This window comes from Tachysurus vachellii, chromosome 5 (genome assembly GCF_030014155.1).
Source record: "Tachysurus vachellii isolate PV-2020 chromosome 5, HZAU_Pvac_v1, whole genome shotgun sequence".
Lineage (NCBI taxonomy): Eukaryota > Metazoa > Chordata > Actinopteri > Siluriformes > Bagridae > Tachysurus > Tachysurus vachellii.
Genome location: NC_083464.1, coordinates 4,477,501 through 4,501,934, shown reverse-complemented (window position 1 = coordinate 4,501,934; position 24,434 = coordinate 4,477,501). Strand labels below are relative to the sequence as shown.

Below are 24,434 nucleotides of genomic sequence, written 5' to 3'. Positions count from 1 at the left end.
ACAGATTTGTGACACATGTAATCGCATTATAGTCCAACATCACAGTGTTTCCTTGTAAATATGAACATCTGATTAAATAATCATCTCTGCTGTTGACTCATAAGCCACCTGAGTCTCGATGAGATGCGATGAAGACACTCGGCTCTGACTCATCAATCTATTCAATCATTTTACACATTTATACATCGTATGTTAAGTATGTATGAATTTCGTATGTGTTCCATATAGTATATTAAACATTGTTTAAAGATGTATTGCTGGTTTGTCACTGGTGTTTTTAAATTCAATTCAATTCAGTTTTTCAAACTTGTTTTTTTCTTCTGTTGGCTTGTTGAGGTTCAGGCATCTGAGTCAGGGATATTAACCCCTTTTTTTTGCCAATTTTACCAAAAAATTGCCATCCCTTCATGACTTATGGGACATTTTCAATCAGTTTTAAGAAGCAAATGATAAACTACTGCAACTTCATTACCACAGCCTCCTGTAACCTCACTGTTTTAAGTATTCGGGGTCAACCATCCAGTGAAATCCAGGTTTAGAGGCAAATGCAGGTGGGTTAGAGTGGGTGGGGAAAAGTGTCAGGAGTGTTGAGTGACAGAAAAGTGTCAGCAAGGATGCCGAGGATAGAGCTAGGTAGAAACAGGTGATTTGCTGTTGCGACCCCAATGGGACAAGCCGAAAGTAGTTGAAAAAGAAGATAAAGAAGCGAATGATGTTCTGGTTGTGAGTCTGATCTAAAATGAGTCATGGTGCTTGGTTCTTTGCTGTGCTGGCATTCAGGTCCCTAACCCCTAGCAGATGAATCGTGTTTAATGGTCACAGTGAATAAAGTGTAATACTGAAGCTGTGTGTCCATTTTTGCTGTGTGAGCGTGTGTGCGCTATAAATATTACATTTGTTGCAGTCATTTCAGGCAAAGCAAAAATAAGAAAAATGAAAACTCCCATGATTGATTTGAATAATCTTTATATTTAAGTGGGTGGAGCTACCAGAATGGTTCCTGATTAGTTACACACAGCACATTAAATAAGCTCTGCAGTAAGTACTAAATCAAATGCAGCTGGTGCTGAATGGAATGCAGCTGGTACTGAGTTGAATGCAGCTGGTGCTGAATCGAATGCAGCTGGTGCTGAATCGAATGCAGCTGGTGCTGAATCGAATGCAGCTGGTGCTGAATCAAATGCAGCTGGTACTGAGTCGAATGCAGCTGGTGCTGAATCGAAGGCAGTTGGTACTCGAAGGTGAGTGGGGATGTGGTAGCTTAGTGGTTAAGGTGTTGGACTACTGATCAGAAGGTCGTGAGTTCAAATCCCCGTGCCACCAACCTGTCACTCCTGGGCCCCTGAGCAAGGCCCTCAACCCTCAGTTGATCAGCTGTATACATGAGATAGATGTAAGTCGCTCTGTATAAGAGCATCTGCCAAATGCCATAAATGTACTGAATCAAAAGCAGTTAATGCTGAATGGAATGCAGTTGGTGCTGACCAAATGTAGCTAGTACTGAATCGAATGCAGAAGGTACTGTTACAGTTTGTGATTTCGAAGCCAGAATGTCTGTATAATTAGGAATATGTTGAGAAAATCCACAAATGCCACTGGATCTGTCTTAGCAAAAACAATGTTTGTAATCACATTAGAGCTGCAAACAACTTTTATATCTAGAAAAGAATAACCAAAAATACAACACAATCCTTCTTCGTCAAATAGTGTTGTCTGTATTCCGTAACGGGGATCGTTACTTTTATCACTTTACACTTTTAAAATGTGTCATGTATGAAAGAAGGGACCACATATAAATGTATACATATAATAAGCTAATATAAGAAACAGATAGATAGATATAGATAGATAGATAGAATCATTTATTTGATAATTAAACCCACTGAAAAGTTGTGGATAAACTTTCGAATGAAAGGCACAGTAAAATCAGACACCGCTGATATAATACTCAATGAAAAATAATTACAACACAAGCAGACAATTTATTTTTTTTTAACGCACTCAAAAATAAACAAAATCTTACACTGGCTGTTAAAGAGGTGCAAATCAGTCCCGAGATCTCGCATATGGATGCAACTGGGTCATACAGGACAACACCTGGAGGAACGTCACTTATTGCTTTTCCGTGTGAGGACATTGGAGGTGTAGTGGAACTCCGAGGAATCCGATTCCCCCTTCTTTCTTACACCTGACGTAGGTAGTCACCGAGATCTTCTGGATCTTGCCATTTTTGACAAGAGTCCAATGTTAAATTAGATTACAGCAGGGTCCGAGTCAGGGATTAGATTACGGAAGGAAGCGGGTTCTGCTAGGACTGGAGATTTCCAGGAACAAAGTTCACTCTGTAGTGAGAACAACATCTTCCTTTTGCATTGGTATTGAATGAAATGTCCTTAACTGAAGTGATTATCTAGATTTCAGCCCCTTCCCAAAGCTCAAAGCTTAATGAAATCATGATTTGAATCAGTTACTCTCACACACATACACACACACACACACACACACACACACACACACACACACACACACACACACACCAGTCTAATTCACTGGTCCACCAAGTGTAAAATCAAACCTAATGTGCTAATTCATTACAATAAAGGCAGGAGCAGGGAAAAAAATGGCAAATAGATAGTTGAAGGTTAACTGATGTTAAGTGTCAAAGACGTGATTAAACTGCAATTAAATCAATTTCAGAGGTGTGGAATTAAATTTGGTTGGAACGGCTGGAGCATCCCATGGTTTTAGCATGCCTGCTTGCAAACAGAGCTTTGACTTGGAACTGGTTATTTATTCAGAACCAAGAATGGTCCTGGATCAAGTCTCAGACCTTACTGGATCCGCCTGATAAATAGAAGCAAAAAAAAATCCTTTGTAAAAAGTGTCCGTTCTGACAGACTTGGGCAGTCGGGATGCTAAAATGTACAGGGATCCTAACCCTAACCCAGGAACATATAGCCAGACTCTTTGGTATATGCAAAAGCCGAAACAGAAACAGCTGAAGCTCGTTATTTCCTTCTGTACACCCTAAACCCTCACTTTGCTTGATTGCCAAACATCAGATCACTGGAAGTCTTGAGATTTAGTGACAAAGAGGCCTGGAGATGGGTTCCTCCTGAGCTGCTGTGTGCTGCACTTTCCAGCTGCCTTTCTCAGCATGCTCACATCACATCAGGTCACATCACACAGAGCAGCTCTGTGGAAGAAAGTAAGTTAGCTGCAGCGTCTCCTTTAAGACAGTCCGGTCTCAGAGATGAAGAAACCTCTGATGAGCTCTCAGAGCTGACACTGAGATTGAAAGACTGGCAAGTTTCCATGGATTCCGCACTTTTCCGTCGTCGAGCATGGATCTGGACTAAAGTGAGAAAAAGTGTTTTTTTCTTTCCATCTAATATGGAGCTCATCATCCAGCCCTCATGCTTTCACTTGAAACATAATTTTTTGAAGTCAGCAGACTGGAACGTTAAAAAGATCTCGGAGCTTGCGGTTATTTTCCTCCGTTGCTCCGTAACGGCTGCTGTGCCACCCAAAGAGTGAAAGAAGCCGTTAGTATCTCGGTACCCGCTCCCCGGAGGTCCGCTCGGGTCATTACCTGGCCATGCCGCTGAGCTCAGTGAGATACTGCCGGAGTTCTTTAGCGGCTGCAAAGCGTCCATACGGCATCTTGGGCTTGACGCACTCCTCCAGCAGGACGTCGAGATGCCCGTCTTTCCCCACGTTGGACGGCGGATCGTGCAGCAAGCCCCCGGTGCTGCCTCTCCATGTCGCGTAGCGAGACAGCAGGTTCTGACAGATGGCGTAGTAGTTGTGGTCGACAGTGACCCTCGAGCACAGAGCATCTTTGGAGAAAGAGAGGCAGGCCTCCTTATCGCACTCTTCGAAGCGGCTCTGGTACCACACGTCGTAGTTCTCCGGCTTATCTGCAAGGAGAACGAAAAAGAAACATAACAGACAGGAGTGAGTTGAGAAAGTCATAAAGAAAGTCAAGTGTGTAAGGTTGTTAAAGGATAACAATCAACAACCAGCTGCTGTGAGATAAGATAAGATAAGAGAAGAGAAGATGAATAGAAGAAAAACATCACTGCAATAAGTCATTTCCTGTAACGCTGTACAAGACTGAAGACATCAGAATGAGCGTAATCATTAATAACGGCAATAACACATTTAATAAAGCTTTTGGTTATCGATGCTACCTTTGATCCATTACAGTTCTCTTCCAAACATGGGTTTAAGAACAGCCTGAAGGACGGTTGTGCAAAGAAACAAAGTCTTCATAAAAGAAAAGGGTAAATTAATAAGAGTGATGAGCTGAAATGCCTGTAACGCAATTCAGATCCTCCTCCTTTCCAAACCACTCGACCAAAATTCTCCCTTATCAATCAATCTCTCCATCCTGACGATCGTGTAGATGAAGCGTTGCCAATTCCTCCACAGTCAGCCTTCCTGTATGTATCTCCCACACAGGCTTGGACTGCAAATCTGCTTCATTAACCTCAGACCTACCACTGAGTGTAGGTGTGTGTGTATGTGTGTATGTGTGTGTGTGTGTGTGTGTATGTCCTCAAGGATAATTATCAGAATAGAAACTAAAATCTGCAATTTTCTCCAGCTAAAAAACACCAGCAGCACTTAATTCCCCCTCCAACCAAATTTTGCAACCCAAATTTGCTGATTTCCAATTCAAACAAGCTCTAGTGTGAAACACAATCACTGCCAATATTCCAGACATCCCAACACACACACACACACACTCATACACACACACACACACACTCATACACGCACACACTCATACACGCACGCACACACACACACTCATACACGTGCACACACTCATACACGCGCACACACACTCATACACGCGCACACACACTCATACACGCACACACACACTCATACACGCACACACACACGCACACACGCACTCATACACGCACACACACACTCATACACGCACACACACTCATACACACACGCACACACTCATACACACACGCACACACTCATACGCACTCATACACACACGCGCACACTCATACACGCACACACTCATACACGCACACACACTCTCACACACACACACACTCTCACACACACACACTCTCACACACACACACACTCTCATACACACACACACTCTCATACACACACACTCTCATACACACACACACTCATACACACACACACTCATACACACACACACACTCATACACACACACACACTCATACACACACACACTCATACACACACACACTCATACACACACACACACTCATACACACACACACACTCATACACACACACTCCCTTCTCACTTACACTGGAGAGGGTGGGGTGGGGGGGGTAATAAGAGGTGACGGAATAAAGAGGGAGCTCATATTTCTCCGGTGGAGCGGAGCTGCTCTACAGATCTAAACTCAGTCACGGCTCAGGAACTTCATGCTTGGCCGACCTACACGAAACATCCTGTTCTGAAACACCGGCGGCGGTCTGGAATCATTTTCCATCTCATATACAGAGAAAATCCTCAGTGCTGAAAGACCTCCGTATCAAATTAACACCTTTATTCATCAAGATAGAAACTAATAAATGCACTTTAGCAACACAACGGAGCAACGATCTGGAGCACTTCAGGATCCGGTTTTCTGAGCAGATGTGAACACGTTGTAGATCTGAACAAGCTCTAATGTAGACAGACGGGTTCTGACCCAATAAACTATACATAAAAATACATTCACATCCACGTTTACTGTCCGGCTTCATCCCCCACAGTAAACCGGCATCATAGTACACAAGAGGTGTGGATGGATGGATGGATGGATGGATGGATGGATGGATGGATGGATGGAGAGACAGACAGGCAGATGAAAAACCTTATAGATAGACAGATAGATAGAAAGACAGACAGACAGGCAGACAAACATAGATAGAAAGATACTATAGATCAAATAAAATCAATAAAAATAAATAAATTACATATTCTTACATTTAATAAGCAAATATGTACATAAATATAAATATATATACATAGAATAATAAGCAAACAAAAATAAACAACTTGTCGCCAAATAAATAAATAAATAAATAGATCAATAAATAAAAAAATAAATACATATCTAAATAGATAAACCAAAATAAAAACATGACTGTTCATCAATAAATAATTAAAACGTTAGATTACTTTTTAGACGTTTGTAAGTTTAAATCTCAATCTCAAAACATCAAACTGTAAATACCACAGGAATTTTTCCAATGATCTGGTTTTTATTTATTTATTAATAAAACAACAGACTTTTTTCTATCCGTTTACGATTCCATTTAATGACGTGAAGCATCTGTGTAATTCTAAGTCCCAGAGAACAAAGATGTAAGTATAGCGACGATAAACCAATAAACACTTTCTTCTACTCTGTCAGGTCATTGATCACGTCAACAACACAGATAAGAATTGAACCGCTGCACATGATGGTGTTAAGGGGAAAACGTCACGCAGTGTGTTCAGTACAGCAGGCCTGGTCCTGGTGGAGACATGAGCTGGGTAAAGAGGCCGTGTCCCTGTGAGTGAACTCTCTCCACATCCTGTGAGCTGGAAATACAGAGCTGCTTCTGTTCCACTGCTGGCAGTGAGACAAGACTGTGCTCAGGAGAGCCTGAGATTCTACACGTTTCCCCTCACACACACACACACACACACACACTCCACTCAGATGGCTGACATTCTTGCTCACAAACATACATCCTCTTTCTCTCACACACTAACATTAGCTCTCAAATACATACAAACACACACTTTCTCTGTATATATCTCACACACACACACATCTGTCTGTATATACCTCACACACACACTCTTTCTTGCAAACATGATCTCACGTATGAGCGCACACACATGCACACTCTCTCACAAACATGTTCGCTCTCTTTTGCTCTCACATACACACGCTCTTACACACACTACTAGCTTGCTTACTTGCTCACACACACACACACACACACACACACACACACTACTAGCTTGCCTCACTTACAAACACACACATGCAATATGACATCCTAGCACTCTGAAGGCTGACCTACTTGATGTTCAAAGTATATCCTGCATCTCCATCTGTCACTCGAAACAATGCAGGGATTTCTCTCTCTCTCTCTCTCTCTCTCTCTCTCTCTTTCTCTCTCACAAACACCTCCTACTGACTGCAGCATTGTTAATGTCTCTTATTTTAGAAAACAGCTTATTAGACTGCAAATTTTCTATCGAGTCATGAAGTTTAACTGGTGAAAGATTTTTTTCCCCAGAATAAAATTGGAAACTGGCAACACCATGCAACTCTGAGACAACTACATCAGTTTCACAGCTCTGTAACCTGCACAGAGAGAGATACAGACACCATGAGAGACAGAGAGAGAGAGAGAGAGAGAGAGAGAGAGAGAGAGAGAGAGAGAGAGAGAGAGAGAGAGAGAGAGAGAGAAACAGGGGGTCTAACAGGAAGGAGCGACTTTGAGAAATCCCCAGCCCACCCTTTACACCTACTCTACACACGTCTCTAGTGCAGATCCGCAGCTCTGCCTCTATCAAAGCCTCAGCTGCTGAAGTACATGTCTGAAATCCTGCACAGGCTTGCAGGGGAACTGACATGTTTAGTGAGGGATATAGGTAACAAATGTTTAGGAAGCGGAACTCAGCACGAAGCTCGCCGCCCTCGCTGGAAGGAGGACGATTCGATGCAGTCAGAATCATACAGGGAAAAAAAAAAAGAACAGAAAAGATTAAAAACTTGTCCCTCATCCGATGTCCCCATCCGGAATACGACAGGACTACGTGCTACACTTCAGACATCAAAGAGCTTTCTGGGTAACGGTAATATCAGCGTCAGGGAGCTACGGGTCACATGACAAGTTTTCGCCATCATTTTAAATACGTCACAAAACTGTTCAATAAGACAAAGCTGCCCAGTAAATTTCGGAGAAACTCGTTATTTTAATAAGCTGCCAAAGGCTAAGTGTGATTAAAAAATGATTATATTTGACATTTGATGATCTGACATCAGAGCTCTCAGTACTGGCCAACACCTAACCCTGAAGCCCAGCTGAGTTTTTCCCACTTCGATAAATTTAATAGATGGATGTTGTTTAAACTGTGCAGCTTTCAGGATGCCTGGTGTTCAGTGACTGTCTTTCAGCTGATGTTCAGTTTAATGATCCTCTCTCTCTCACTCACTCATTTACTACCGCTTATCTGAATTACCTCGGGTCACGGGGAGCCTGTGCCTATCTCAGGCGTCATCGGGCATCAAGGCAGGATACACCCTGGACGGAGTGCCAACCCATTGCAGGGCACACACACTCTCATTCACTCACGCAATCACACACTACGGACAATTTTCCAGAGATGCCAATCAACCTACCATGCATGTCTTTGGACCGGGGGAGGAAACCGGAGTACCCGGAGGAAACCCCCGAGGCACGGGGAGAACATGCAAACTCCACACACACAAGGCGGAGGCGGGAATCGAACCCCCAGCCCTGGAGGTGTGAGGCGAACGTGCTAACCCCCATTTTAATGATCCTAATAAAGCAAAAGTAAAGAGTCTGTCAGTGTTCAATTTTAGAACACTTTTAAAAAAAATGAACGTCGGAACGGGAAATACCTCGAATCTGATTCAACACAAAAAACAAACCTAAGATGTTCATTTATTTCCAGAAAACCTCCTGGTGGAATCGGAAAACAGGTCAGATCGGATCTGATCACAACGTTCGCATCTAACCACGTTATCAGCCGAGCTCATGAGGAACAGAACTAGATGACATCATCGGTACCGCAGCCTTTAAAATTAACGAATAAAACACACTAAAAGAAAGAAAGTACTGAATGATGGTGTGATGTGATGGAGCGGAGAATAAAGTTGATTATTTTCCTCCAGCAGCACATCATGAAGTGCTTCATATCTCTTGTGCTTCAGCAAATTAATTAAAAGACAATTAATTAAAAAACAACTGATCGTTCTCTTGATCTGTTTACAGTTGTTGTGGAACCATGAAGCATTCGTTTTTATCACTTATGTTAGGCTGCTATAAAATGTTTCCTCACCAGCTTTTTTATAAATTGAGTTAAAAAAAAGAAAACCTTGTTTGTGATAAACAATTCCTACAAAGCTCTGACATTGAAGACTCCTTCCAAAAATGTTAAATGCCTCCTTAAATAAAGCCTAAAGTATATTAAAGATATTAAATCTGTTACTATACTAACAATAACGCATTAGAACAAGCTCGACCTGAGTCTACAGAAAATGAATCAGCGGGTTCTGACCAATCAGATTCAAGAATACAGAAATAAAGAATAAAGCCTTGGTGCGAGTAAGCCGTCAGTGGGCTTCAGCGCTGAGCACCAGCAGATATTTGGTATTGAATAGATTGCCTTGTACTGCGCTGGTGCGCTCCAGAGAAAAACAAATCAGACCAGAGTGATTGATCGCGCCTCTAAAACTCAGCCTCAGGCTGCAGCTCAGTGCCTTTGAATAGTGAAGCAGAAAAGCAAATCAGACTGAGAAGAAGAATAAAAAAACATCCTCACTCTGTTTGATGAGTCTCTTGTCGGCCACCAGCACGTTCTCTGCATCCACTACGATGACCTTGCCGTCGCGAGGCCCGACAGCGAAGTTATCGAAGCTGACGTCCAGCAGGTACAAGGCGAAGTCGAAGTCGTTGTTGGTGAGCTGCTCGGCGATGTCCAGGAGCTGCTTGGCCAAGTCCACGCGCTTCTCCCACGGCGCCTCATAGAAGTTCCACAGCTCTTCGCCGACGTAGTTCACGGCCACCACGCGCCCGCACGCACCCAGGTACTTCGCAAACGGCCAGCCTTCGTCTGATGGGAAACTCTACAAAACAATGAGTAGGAAATAGAGAAGGGCGAATGAAGAATTTTCAGCGTTGTACACTTGACCTGGAAGAACAGTTCAGTATAACAGATAGACACACAGACAACCTGGAGGAGGAAAAAAAAACAGATGAAAAGAAAAGAGAAGAAAAGAAAAGAAAAAAACAGCTATATGTAAGGAACGACCCACTTGGAGGTGAGCTGTTGTATTCTGCTCGTACCACACTGATCGATCAACAATTACAATTAGAGTTTAACAACGTTGAGATTCTACAATACAAGTTATCTCCTGTTCTCACTTCAGTGTCAATCATCTAATCTCTCTCTAATCGCTTTTCTCTCTATTGAAGGATAAAGGAAAAAAAAAACAAAAAAAACACAAGAAGCACAAAAGAAAATGCAAAACATGAAACAACAAAAAAATCTGTAAAAAATTAAACAAAATACAACAAAACACTGAAAAGTGGAAAAAATTAAACATGAAGAAAAGCTAAAAGAACACAAACAGGAAAAACTAAAACCAAGACAAAACACAAAACAAGACAGAAAGCACAAAACAAACAAACAGCAAATACAAAATATAATATAAACAAAAAACCCACAAAAATAAAAATACAGATTGTCATGAAAGAAAGTGAAATTAAATAACATTGTGACTGTTACTGACAATAAAAGTCAGATAAGTCAGTTTATCTATTCAGATATGTATTTATGTTTTTATTTATTGATCTATTTATGTATTTATTTGGCGATAAGTTGTTTATTTTCGTTTGCTTATTATTCTATGTATATATATATTTATATTTATGTACATAGACTCCTCCTTTAAACCTTAAACACATCACAAAAAAGTTGTGTTTATATTATATTATATTATATTATATTATATTATATTATATTATATATCCGATTCTGTGGTTAGTTTTATAAATAAGATTTATTTGAATCAGTTTCTTATACTTGCAACTTATAATTACGTACAGTATATAGTCACCTACTTATTATTTAAACCTATTAGAAGAGGTGTGATTAAAATAAACCTGTGATTTACATCCGTAAAAACGACAAAGAAATAATCCAGAACAAATTGGAGGACTCCACAGCACTATGGTATAAAAAAATGAGCTAAACACAGCACTGGATAATATTTGAAGATCTGAGCACAACAACACCCTGAAGATGGAGCCGAACATATGGCCAGCCGAGGGAGCGCACAGAGGTTAATTGCTGTACTCGAGGGCACAATTCTTGGACGTGGACACTATCGTAAAGAACATCTTGAACCATTTAAATGTGTGTGTTCACACCTGCTAGCGATGCCATTACACCCGAGCCCCAGAGCGCTCGACTTCCTTCCACCGGTCGAATTCTGCCACTAATTTAACCTCAGGCCTGAGGAGAGCAAAGTCTACAGACTAGAAAGAACATTTTCATTTACACAAACTTTACGGAACTCGTATTATAAACACTAAAACTATATGTATACATAATTTCTTTAGCTACAAGTGAAATTCTCCTGTTCTGAACGTCTGCTATTCATAAATTACGAGCTTAACAAAAATAATGAATCTTATTTCATTTACTTTCGTTTTTTCTTTTCTGAATGCCCTGAACACGGATCAGTTTGTTGCATAATTTGCAAATAAATCTCTTCAGCGAAAATAATAATAAAAGCTATAAATCTATAAAACAAGGAATTCACTTCCCGCCTTACGCGATTGTGTGTTTATAATTTTGTGCATTGTCTTATTTATTCGTCAACCTCGTTTCATTTATTAACGTGCGTGTGTGTGTGTGACTCGTTTACTATTTATTTTTTATAGAGTGCTCTCTGATTTCTATCTCATCTAAATTATGAATAAAAATAAAAATTAACAATAAAATTAGCAATAAAAATTAGCCCACTGTTCACACACCATTTCATTTGGCGTAAAAACAACAGTTTTTACGCCACATATTCCGGTCAGTAAGACACACGCTGCGTGTTCGCCTAACAGACTGATTTTTTTGTGCTTTGTGAGGTACACTTTATCGTTCCTTCCTTATTTGCTACTGCTTTCAGGCAAACTGTATTGGACGTGTATCAGAAAAAAAGAGAAAAAAATAACAAAACAGAACAATACTTCTGATGACAATGAAATTAGGTTTTGATGAATTTAAGGCAGTTTGTGGTATTGAACTCAGATTGTTGGACTGTATTGTCTTGTGGTATTCTTCGGTTCTGCTGCTTTATCCTCACATCTCTGCACTGTGTGTTAACTGTTTTGAAAGATTTCTAGGGTTGCCAGATTTGGACTAATGGTGATTTTATAGTCCTGTTCATTTCATGATGTATGTTTGTTTCTGAGAAACAAAAAAAAATGCACTTCCTCCTGATTTTGTTGGGTTCTTTTGGATGATTGAACATCATCTTCATGTCTCACTCCAACACTGGTGTTAATATAAAGCTCATATAAAAAGTAGACACTCAGTACTTTGTAGTGTCTCATCACTATTTCTGTTTTTTTCTACAATACTAGAGGTGATGAATTCAGAGAGAAATTCCAGAAAATTTGTATCTTCAGAGTAAATGTTGATATCAAACCCATTTCTGCACCAAATGTTTGTTCATAAGAAGCTCAAATTGATCTTTTTTCACAAAAAAAGAAACATTTTGTGTAAGGTTATCAACAGAAGGAAAAACACACTGAACGTCAGGTCCTGAGTCAATGAGTCCTGATTCATTTTATATCTGACTTGGGGAAGTGGTGGCTAAAGTGGTTAAAGCACTGGGTTGTTGGTAGAAGGATCAGGATTTAAGCCCCAGAACTGCCAAGCTGCCACTGTTGGGCCCTTGAGCAAGGCCCTTAACCCTGTCTGTTATAAGTGACAAAATTAAGGCTTCTATTCTTCTAACCAAAAATTCATTCAAGTAAATTGCTGGCTCCTGTGTACTGGTAAAAGCTTTAGATTTACACCTGAGTCTATACTCTTTCTTTTTTCCAATCAGCTAATAACAAAATTAAACAGAACAAGTTAGATCCTAGTGTGTAATTATCAATTAAGGCTCTGTACATCGCTCTCAATTAAAAACGTCACTAGCAAGAAACCCAGTGTTTATGGAGGTCCTGAGTTACATGCCACATTTTTATATATAGTTTATACTTTTTATTTATCTACCTCCTTTTGGTTTTATTTTATATCCCTAACTGCATTCCTTATGTTTGAATAACGGACAGATGCAAAAAGCATTTCACTGCATGTCGTACTCTGTATGTATGTGTATGTGACAAATAAAATTTGATTTTGATATTGATTTGATATAATTTGAATGTGGTAGCTTAGTAGTTAAGATGTTGGATTACCGATCAGATCAGTGGTGTGTTTCAATCCCAGGGCCACAAAAATGTCACTGCTGGGCCCCTGAGGAAGGCCCTTAACCCTCAATTGCTTGGTTGTATAAAAAATGAGATATAATGTAAGTCTCTCTGTACGGGAGTCTGCCAGATCCCATAAACGTAAAACTGTAAGATTTTCACAAAGAGCCGACAACTGATCAGACGTCTGAGTGCTGGACGGGAAAAAAGTTTAAAAAAAAATGTCTGATTTTTAAAAGCTTGAATTAAAAACAAAAGAGAAATGTTAGAAAATATCAAAAGCAGATATTTAAGGTGAAGTTGAAGGTGAAGAGTATTTAAAATCCACTAGTCAAAAAAGACAAGGAAAGAAAAAGAAAAATGAGAAATATTTAAATCAGCTGCTTTAGCAGGGGAAAAAAACTAGAACTATTCCCAAGTTAGCCATGTGTATGGGTAAAGAGTGTGAAAGAGTTATATGTTAGCAGAGAAAATAATGTGAGAAATAATTAACTCCAGTTATTTTATCCAAAGAAAAGGTGCACAACTGCATTCAACCTCATCTATTTTATATGCACAAAGTTTCACAATGAAATACTCAAAAAGTCAAAAGGTCTTTGTTGAGAGAAAAAAAGAACAAAAAAAGCTGATTTCTTAAGAACATGTGAGAACTGGATAATAATACAGAATTTCAAACAAACAACAATTAATAAACAAAATCAATAAAAATAATTAGTGAAGGAAGGAAGGAAGAAAGGAAGGAGAAGAAAAGAAAAGAAAAGAAAAGAAAAGAAAAGAAAAGAAAAGAAAAGAAAGGGAAAAAAGAAAAGGGAAAAAATTGTTGTGTTCAAAAATGCTTGATTTTGCACAGTTTTTTGTGCCTTTATTCAGAAAGCATAGGATTCATGAACTCATGTTCCACACACATAGGGGAAGTCGTGGCCTAATGGTTAGAGAGTCTAAGGTTGTGGGTTCGAGTCTCGGGCCAGCCACGACTGAGGTTCCCTTGATCAAGGCACCGAACCCCCCCAACTGCTCCCCGGGCGCCACAGCATAAATGGCTGCCCACCGCTCTGGGTGTGTGTTCATGGTGTGTGTGTGTTCACTGCTGTGTGTGCACTTTGGATGGGTTAAATGCAGAGAACAAATTCTGAGTAAGGGTCAGACTAACGGGTGTCAGGGATTTACACAAAACCACTCAATATAGTTTATACCATTTTATATAAATAAAATAAAAAACAAACAAAAAAAAAATGGTACATTTGTGGTTGTGTAAGTATTCACACCCATTGCTGTGAAACCCATAAATTAATTCTGATGTCATAATTAGTCATATTAAACAGTCAGCTAGAGAATCATATGTCTAAGCAGTCACCATAGCAACAATATTGTAGATTGAAGATGGAATGCATTAATATAAAACTGCGATTTGTAGTTGTACTACTAATCCGCTGATACGGAATATGAACGAACGGCTTCTGGCCAACCAGAATGTATATTACTCACTCTGCATTATTTAGAAGTCTATATTGTGATAAATAATTTAGTAACATTTTCGACCATTTTCTCAGTTCACTCTGCGAATGTTATTTTTATATGCAGATGAAATTTCAACAAGAATTAGCTGAAATCTTTCGTTTCTACACAGTGGCACATCTCACCCTCACAGCAACAATATCTTGCTGTGTCTCTCGGTCTGTCTCTGAAGTGCACTGAAGCAGGACAGATCAGATGTTTAACTCTTTATCAGAGGCCTCTGAAATAGGACGGGGCCCAAGCAGAGATAAGACCCCCATCACCACCAAAGGCACGCTGTACCCACAACACTGTTTCACTTTCTCTCTGTGTTTCCCCAAAGTTCGGTCCTTTAATAGCTGTACCAAATTAGCTCTGAGACACTTAAAAGCTCAGAACAGCGTAACATGATTAATTAGAAATCAGCATGAGGCAGAGCAAAGGAAGGAAGAAGACAGAGGAGTAAGTGAATGAATGAGAAAGGGTGGAGGGAGGGGGAGTGTGTGAGTGAGAAGGGGATTAGTCAATACTCTCTCAGAGGACTGGATCAATCACTGGGGAGTTTCTAAACTCCCGCTCACTCGACTGAAATACATAACATTAATTCATTAATTAATATGTTTCCTTGTTTGCCGCCTATTTCCACTTCAAGGTTACACAGAGGATCAACAAGAGACCAATCATAAATAATGATATATAGTCACAAATGACAGACATTTTGTACAACATTCAGTAAATACCACAGGACACACAAACTCCTGCTCTTGCCATTCAGAGGCCTACAAACTCTTACTGTTGCTGGTCTGAGGCTCAAAGTACTGCACATGCCATCCTGAGGCCTACAAACACATCAGGCCTCGACACCCTGAGGCTCACAAAATCCTGCACCTAACTCTTACTTTTGCTATCCTTTTGGCCTACAAACTCATACTACTGCCATACTGTGGCCCATAAACTCATACTACTGCCATACTGTGGCCCACAAACTCATACTACTGCCATACTGTGGCCCACAAACTCATACTACTGCCATACTGTGGCCCACAAACTCATACTACTGCCATACTGTGGCCCACAAACTCTTACTACTGCCATCCCAAGGCCTTTAAACTCCTACTATTGATACCCTAAGGCCTGAAAAACACAGGCCCTGGCTCTAAGCAGGTATTGCTCACAAACCCCAGCTCTTGCCATCTAGAGATTTAGAAGACCTTGACATCCTAAGGCCTATAGATGGGCCTATGTTGCCCCCTTTCCACCAGAAAGAACCCGGTGCTGGTTCAGGGCTAGTGCTGGTTCAAAGTTGGACTTCTAAGAACCGGTTTGCCTTTCCATCGGCTATCATGAGAGCCATCACAGAGCCGAGTCTTAGGTCACTGTATATGTGTCATCTTTCCCAGCAACTTTAGCGCAGCAGTGGCAAACAAAAACTCAACATCAACAATGGCGGATGTTGCTTTACTGTTAATTCTCATGGCTTTGAGAACCTACATTGGCTTCCAAACACCGCGAATCCAACGTGTACGTGCAGCTCCATGTAATTTGTATTAACGGAGGTTGCACTCGAGAATAACTCGAGTAAGTACATAACATTATTTTATCATTATCACAGAAAAAAAAGGTAGCCTTAGCATGTAGCTACCTACTATTATGTGTGCTGATAATTGATCATATTGTGGTAAAGTAAAAGTGTATTAAACATTAGTATACATAAGGTACATTATCAAATGCAGTAGCCCCGCCCACAACTTCTGACGCAAGTGGTTCTTAAGTCTAGACCAGCAACGTTTTGGTGCTACTTAAGAACCACTTTTCCAGGTTCAGAGCCGGTGCTTTGGCTGTTGAAAAAGAAAGAACTGGTTCTAAATTAGGCTCCGAACCAGCACTCAAACTGCCTCAGTGGAAAAGGGGCATAAGACCCATGGTGAGGCATATGGGATCCTGCTCTTGCTATTATGAGGCATAAAAGATCCCTCCATCTTCTCCTCAGGCACACAAGATGCTGCTCTTGCTATCCTGGAATTTAAAATTCCTAATGTCATTGACCAAAATGCTCTTGCATGGACAACCAAAGACCCACAAGTCATACCTCCTAACATTCTCCTACTATATTGAGACCCTCAGGGTCCACCCAGAGGCCCACAAGGTCCCACTCTGCCACCCTAAGACCACAATGATCTTGGATCTACCATTTTGAACCCACTAAGACTCATGTTCCACTTCGTTTTAAGATTCACACACTTCTGATTTCACTAACCTGTGCCGGTGTTTCCTTATCTCTAACCCGCTAGATATTAAGGCTCCGATGTCTGAAAATCTGCTGAGACAATCTACATTGCAAAAAAAAGCACTATACTAACTGTCTCATTGAATAAAAGTGCCTGTCAAGTGTGTAAATGTAGTTTAGATTGTAGTCTCTTTTTAAGGCTTCCCACGTTTCCACCTGTCTGACATCCAAATGATTATGTAGACAAAGATGGGATTGGAGATGCCAGATGCTAGTAATTAGATGTTTGTGCCATAAGACTCAAGGTTATAATTGAAATTTTACCAAATGAGGATTTCATGTAAATACCCTCAATGAACTGGCGAGCTTTACTACATAGCCAAACTATAATATATAGAATGTGTAAAAGTAACAGGGGGCACGGTGGCTTAGTGGTTAGCACGTTCGATTCCCACCTCCGCCTTGTGTGTGTGGAGTTTGCATGTTCTCCCCGTGCCTCGGGGGTTTCCTCCAGGTACTCCGGTTTCCTCCCCCGGTCCAAAGACATGCATGGTATGTTGATTGGCATCTCTGGAAAATGTGTGTGAGTGAATGAGAGTGTGTGTACCCTGCGATGGGTTGGCACTCTGTCCAGGGTGTATCCTGCCTTGATGCCCGATGACGCCTGAGATAGGCACAGGCTCCCCGTGACCCGAGGTAGTTCGGATAAGCGGTAGAGAATGAATGAATGAATGTAAAAGCAACAGTGTCTCCTCTGTTTTATATAAAGCTTTTGTTTTACAGATTTTCAGAGAAATCAGAATGCATAGAATTAGATTTGTCTGACATTACAAGAGTCGTTTTTAAATATGAAATATGAAATTATTAGAAATATAATGGAGCAAACAAAAAAATCACATTTAAAAATCTGTTGAATTCTCAATTCTGATTGGTCAGGAAGTCTAGGTTAACTATCTATTACAGAGACTTGACAGATAACAGATTTATTTATATGTAATTACCCTAATTTGTTCAATTGTGTCAAGAGTAAAGTAGACATAGGCAGGAAGATTGCTCATTTACAGATTGTTTAAAAACATGTACTTGATCACTGAACATGTACTTAATGTACTTGAACATGTAGGTCTCCAGTGCCAACACATAAAAAACTTTAAAACTGGCTGTTTCAGACACTGCGGGATATGACATTATAAGATCGGTATCACGATTAACATGTTTATCACAGTGCACGTTTTTGAAATTTTGTGAATATCATTATTGTTATTTTAAATAACGTGCATACAGACATATTCTGATCAGGTTATCTAGTGCCTGAATATCTATTGCATGTTACAAAAGGTCTATTTTCAAGTTATATTTGCAAGTTTTACTCAATCAAAATTCGCAATTTAAATAAAAAAAAAAGTAAACAAAAATAAATAAATAAATAATAATAAAAAAAATCTAACTTCAAAAAAAAAAAAATTGAACAAAAATTTGCTATTTACTTACATTGTCATTGTGTATTAAAAAAAAAAACACTATTCACTTTTGCATTTGTAATTCTGTTGGCTTGTGTAGAAAGCTGTCGATCAGTCTTGGGGTTGTACAAAAAAATATGAAATATATTGAATATATTCTTCATTCTATGCTTAGCAAATTTTCTTTCAAGGCCATTCAACTGTGACGTCACATCAAAATGAAAACATGCCCCATAGTTTAGAACCTGCTCCAACACTGCTTTCTGTGCAAGGCATCAAAACTCGGAAGTGAAAAGGGGTAACTGCTATCACTATTTCGATATGACAGGGACACAACTTGTAAGACATAAGAAATGTAATTCCAAATGGACTTTTATGGGCTTAAATGGGCTTTTATATCTTAAATTCATAAGACGCCATACGCTCATACAAACAAAAATGGAAAAGGTTATATGTAATTCGCTTTATGTCACAGCTTATGTGTCTGCAAATATAAATCGCAATCCTGCATACAATTTGCAAACTAGGTTTGAAAATTGTCCGGAAAATACACTGTGTTTGTGTCTCTAATTAGCATATTTGCATATTCATGAACTTTCTTGAATGTGAAATTTCAGGCATTTCTATGCAATTTTCATGGTTTAATTACATTTTTTGTGAACCGATCACAACAACCAGTGTATTGTTCATTATACAGGGAAAAAAATAAAAGGTCTTCAAAAAATATTTCAACTGGTATCAGAACGTAGCTGTGACAACGCGAGCAATTACTGTGACATGAAAATGCACCGTTGGCAACTATCTAGTGTACATGTGTGGGATTGCTCAGGCCTTTTTCTGTCATCAAACCCCCACTAAAGATGCATTTATGCAAATGAATCATCATCTGCACACTTCCACACACTCCTCTGCACTAAACTTCGGCACGCTTCCGGACTTTTAAGGAAGCTTCACTTTAGTTGTGTTTCTAAAAATGGCAGGGTGCACGGTTATGTTCAATGCTTGATTTGCTCAACCAGTCGAGCTTTCCGCATCCCCTGTGCACTTTAAACAGCAACCCGGCAGAAGTCATTAATGCCGCCAATGAGGCGTCCAAGTGGCAGGATAAATTAGAAAGCACAGCAGAACACACTCGATCAACTATGGTTGATTAATGAAAGTATTAAGCGTGAGCGGGGAAGGCGAGGAAGTTCAGATGCGGCAATGTTTATGATGATTTTTAATATGCAGATGTATATAAAGGTGCAAGACGGAGAGAGGAAAAAAAAGAACTTTGGTTAAATCCATTTTCCAACACAATCGCACACACATTCATACACGTTCTCCTTGAAATGTAGGGCTGTGGCATTCAGGAGTGCTGAGGACGCCGAATTGCTGAGAGAGCGTGAACCGATACAGCAGCGTCTCTAAGCGATCTGAGGGAAATTTCCATTCCTGTCCTCACAAACACACACCTTTTTTTTCCATCACTGTACATCTCAAGAGTTTAGGACTGTCAGAGTGAGCATTTGCAGTAAAAGTGGAAAGACTGCGCAACTTTACAGCCCGTGTATCGCCCACAAAGGAGTGAAAAGCTTCGAAAATATATAGTATCTAGGATTTATTGCCATATTTTTTTATTCTCAATTCATCCTTGTGGAACAAATGCTTTGTTACAGTTCAGAGTTGTGGGTAATTCAATCTGATCTCATGAGATAGGCATCTGAAAGGGATGATGCTGCAGGCAAGACAAGACCTGAGTGTTTTATAGCTTCCACTCCAGCTTTGAGGAAATTCTGACAGAAATAATGTATAAAAAAATCTATCAGGATGGGATAAAAACAAACGAATTGGGCTTTTTTTTTATGTACTGTGACTCTTACAGGTGAAAAATAAAAATGTGTCAAAATTAAATAAAAGAAACAATCTGAATTCATTTTGGAAGCAGTACATTTATTCAAACACACTCCTGAAAGTAATGAAGGTGAACCCGGCATTGGCCGCAATGTGGAAATAATTTAGAGAGAAATTTAAGAATAAAGGTGTTGGAGTGAATGAAAGACTGGGTGAGGGAGTTTAAAACAAAAAAAAAAAAAAAAAAAGGAAAAGAACGGAAGTTCACCGGCTGCTTTGGATAAGCATCGTTCCTGCTTTACATTACTTATCAATTTTACAAATGTTCAACTGTGTCAAAGAAACTGACTGAGGTAGTTTGGACCTGCTATAATTAACAACCATGTTACTTTAAACATCTATTTTCTGTTTGTCAGGAATATTAACACTGTACCAGCGACTAGATCCGGCACAACACTGACATCTTTGTCGGCTACAGGCTGGTTCTAAATAAAAATTGTTCCCTGACTTCTGTGAGTAAGTGTGGTGTCAACAGCAGTAGCAGCAGTGGTAGAAACGGTAGCAGCAGTATAAGCAGAATTAGGAGTAGTAGGAAAAAGAGTAACAGTAGTAGTACCATTAAAGGTGCGGTGCACGATGTTTGAAAGCCAATGTTGACATTGGAAATCACCAAAACAAACACGCCCCTAACCCAAAAGGGTGTCACCCCTGTTTTGATAGCTCAGATACAAACGTAACCCAAACGTAACCCAGGAAACTATTACGGCGGAACCTGCTGGGGCAGCTGACCGAGGGTATATTTTTATCAATAAATGAACACAATGAGTAATACTATGGTAATACAAATGTGTTTTATGTAGTACTGTGTGATGTACCGTGAAAGGTTTAGCTTTGTTTCACGCGGAAGACGTTCAGTTCTCTCCAGCGCTGGAAAGCTGATCCTATATTAACACGTGTCCTGCTTCTTGCTCGCTTTCTGCTAATGTCGCACATGCGCACTGAACACTCTCTCCGCCGCATATTGACAAGACATGCCCCTTTCTGCTAATTGGCTACACGTTTGTTTTGTTTGTCGGCCCGACTCGGTTTTCTGAAGCATTTCTAAAACATGTGCACACCACCTTTAAAAGAAGGAACAGTATCAGCAGTAGATGCAGCAGTAACAGTAGTAGTGGTAGTAGTACTAGTGCTCAATTTAATTTATTTGTATTGTCTCACGCAGCTTTACAGAAGGTTAGTAGTAGTAACAGTAGTAACAGGAACAGTGGACGTCAGTAGCAGTAATAGCAGCAGTAACAGTAGTGATATTTACAATAGTAGTGACAGTAACAATAATAACTTCAGTAAAAACAGCAATAGTAATTACAGTCCTAGTATTAATTGTTGATTTAAAGTTTATTATTCCCGTGCCCTTTTATCCTCATATGTATTTTTCATATTTTGAAGTGTTTTAATAGTCTGTTTTTTTAGGTAAATCACTTTAATATACAATTTGTCTCAGAATGTAAGGAGCTAAGTAAGCATAAAGATTTTATTGCTGTTACAGTACAGGTTATTCAGCACAAATTTGTAAATATAAGCTAGGCTAGTTCAGTAGTCAGGACTACTTAATTAGCTAAGAGAGCTATTGCAATGGTGGTATTTTTTGTTTGGTTGTTTGTTTTAATATCAGCACAAAAGGGACTGTGGCCAGTGCTTTTACTGTGAAAGGAAGCAGCCTTATGAAGCCAGAACAGGTCTCTTAACTGATAGCAAGAGCTCCTCAAGCCAAACCACAAGTACAGCTTGGAAATTAATACATATGCTGTGCTTTAGCACACAAAATACTAGCTTTAACATGCTTTATCTGGCAGCCGCTTGCTGAAATAAACTTCCCCTGCAGTCCAGAGAGTCCATCACTGCCTCCAACCCCAGACTGAAACCCAGCTCTTTAATACCCAGCTCTCTTCTTTTAAACTCACTTAGAATCCCCCCACTCACACACACTCACTCTCACACACACTCACTCTCATACACACACTCACTCTCACACACACAGTCTCTCACACACACACTCACTCTCACACACACACACACTCACACACACTCACTCTCACACAGTCTCTCACACACACACTCACACTCACACACACACACTCACAAACACACTCACTCACACTCACACTCTGTCTCTCACTCACACTCACACTCTGTCTCTCACACACTCTCACACTCTGTCTCTCACACACACACACTCACTCTCACACACACACACACTCACTCTCACACACACTCACACACACACACACACACTCACACACACACACACTCACAAACACACACACACACACACTCTGTCTCTCTCTCACACACACTGTCTCTGTCTCACGTACACACACACTGTCTCTCACGCACACACACACTGTCTCTCACGCACACACACACTGTCTCTCACGCACACACACACTGTCTCTCACGCACACACACACTGTCTCTCACGCACACACACACTGTCTCTCACGCACACACACACTGTCTCTCACGCACACACACACTGTCTCTCACGCACACACACACTGTCTCTCACGCACACACACACTGTCTCTCTCGCACACACACACTGTCTCTCGCACACACACACTGTCTCTCACGCACACACACACTGTCTCTCACGCACACACACACTGTCTCTCACGCACACACACACTGTCTCTCACGCACACACACACTGTCTCTCACGCACACACACACTGTCTCTCACGCACACACACACTGTCTCTCACGCACACACACAGTCTCTCACGCACACACACACTGTCTCTCACGCACACACACACTGTCTCTCACGCACACACACACTGTCTCTCACGCACACACACACTGTCTCTCACGCACACACACACTGTCTCTCACGCACACACACACTGTCTCTCACGCACACACACACTGTCTCTCACGCACACACACACTGTCTCTCACGCACACACACACTGTCTCTCACGCACACACACACTGTCTCTCACGCACACACACACTGTCTCTCACGCACACACACACTGTCTCTCACGCACACACACACTGTCTCTCACGCACACACACACTGTCTCTCACGCACACACACACTGTCTCTCACGCACACACACACTGTCTCTCACGCACACACACACTGTCTCTCACGCACACACACACTGTCTCTCACGCACACACACTGTCTCTCACGCACACACACTGTCTCTCACGCACACACACTGTCTCTCACGCACACACACACTGTCTCTCACGCACACACACACACGCAAAACCCCGTCATTCTGTTTCTAGTCTTTTAATCTGAGTCCATGTCCATGTGAAGTCCACAGACAGATAAAAGACAGTTATTTTTGTACAGCTGCTATCTGTTTTCTCACTCCACCTCTTCTCTTAGGTGAGATTTCGCTTCCTTGCTTCGTGATGTATCGATTTTACAAACTGAGCGTTATCCGGGACGTCGCTCAGCTCTGCCACATTCCTTTTATCTTTGGGCACATCTTTAAAAAAATCAAAAAGTAAGTGTATCAGACCTCAGACTGCTGGTGCGGTGTTTCTGAGCCATCAGGAGACCGTGGCTCATCTGAGCTGATCTCTCCATCCTCATGGGTGTGACTCTGAGCCTGCACTCTCTCACACTCTCTCACTTGTTCTTCATGTCTTTTTCCTGCCACGTTTCCTGTCGTTTACCTCAGCAGAGTGTCTCTGTCTCTGTGTCTTCCTCCAGTTGTCTGGTCAGGGACATGATCAGTGTAGACTAAAGAGAACACCTTAGAGCTGGGAGACATGTCCTATAAATTCAATTTGCAATTTTTTGAGACAAAATTTGATTTTTGACTTTAAAACAAGAGATTTTTTTTTTTTTTTATTAAAACAGATTTTTTTTTTTTTTTTAGCAAATTCTGAAAAATACTTTTGACTTGGAAGCTCATATCGGGGGTCGATTATTTTGATCATATGAATAAATCCAGGCTTTTCGACTATGTATATGGGCTGAATGTCTTTAGTGATGTAATGCCCCACAGCATCAGTAATATCTTTCCATTGAGGCCCCTGCGTATCGTATTGAATACAGTGGGAAAATGTGTCCGCTATGTTTACCTGCTTTTTAGCCGGCTGCATCTGTCTTTTTTAGCTCGCAGCGCCACACACGCCTCCCATTCAACAACTTGGTTCTGTTTGA

At 40.6% G+C, this 24,434-nt stretch overlaps 1 protein-coding gene across 2 annotated transcripts in view; it reads right to left on the bottom strand.

Annotated features, from left to right (window-relative positions):
* Nucleotides 1-1,844: 1,844 nt before the first annotated feature.
* dipk2ab (divergent protein kinase domain 2Ab) overlaps nt 1,845-24,434 on the bottom strand; it is a 46,612-nt gene continuing 24,022 nt past the window's right edge. For both annotated transcript variants that reach the window (XM_060869562.1, XM_060869563.1), the window contains exons 3-4: nt 9,573-9,876; nt 1,845-3,920 (exon numbers count right to left, since the gene is read on the bottom strand). In XM_060869562.1, the coding sequence (XP_060725545.1) occupies nt 3,589-3,920; nt 9,573-9,876 (636 nt within the window). In that variant the 3' untranslated portion in view covers nt 1,845-3,588. The remainder of the gene's footprint in view (nt 3,921-9,572; nt 9,877-24,434) is intronic.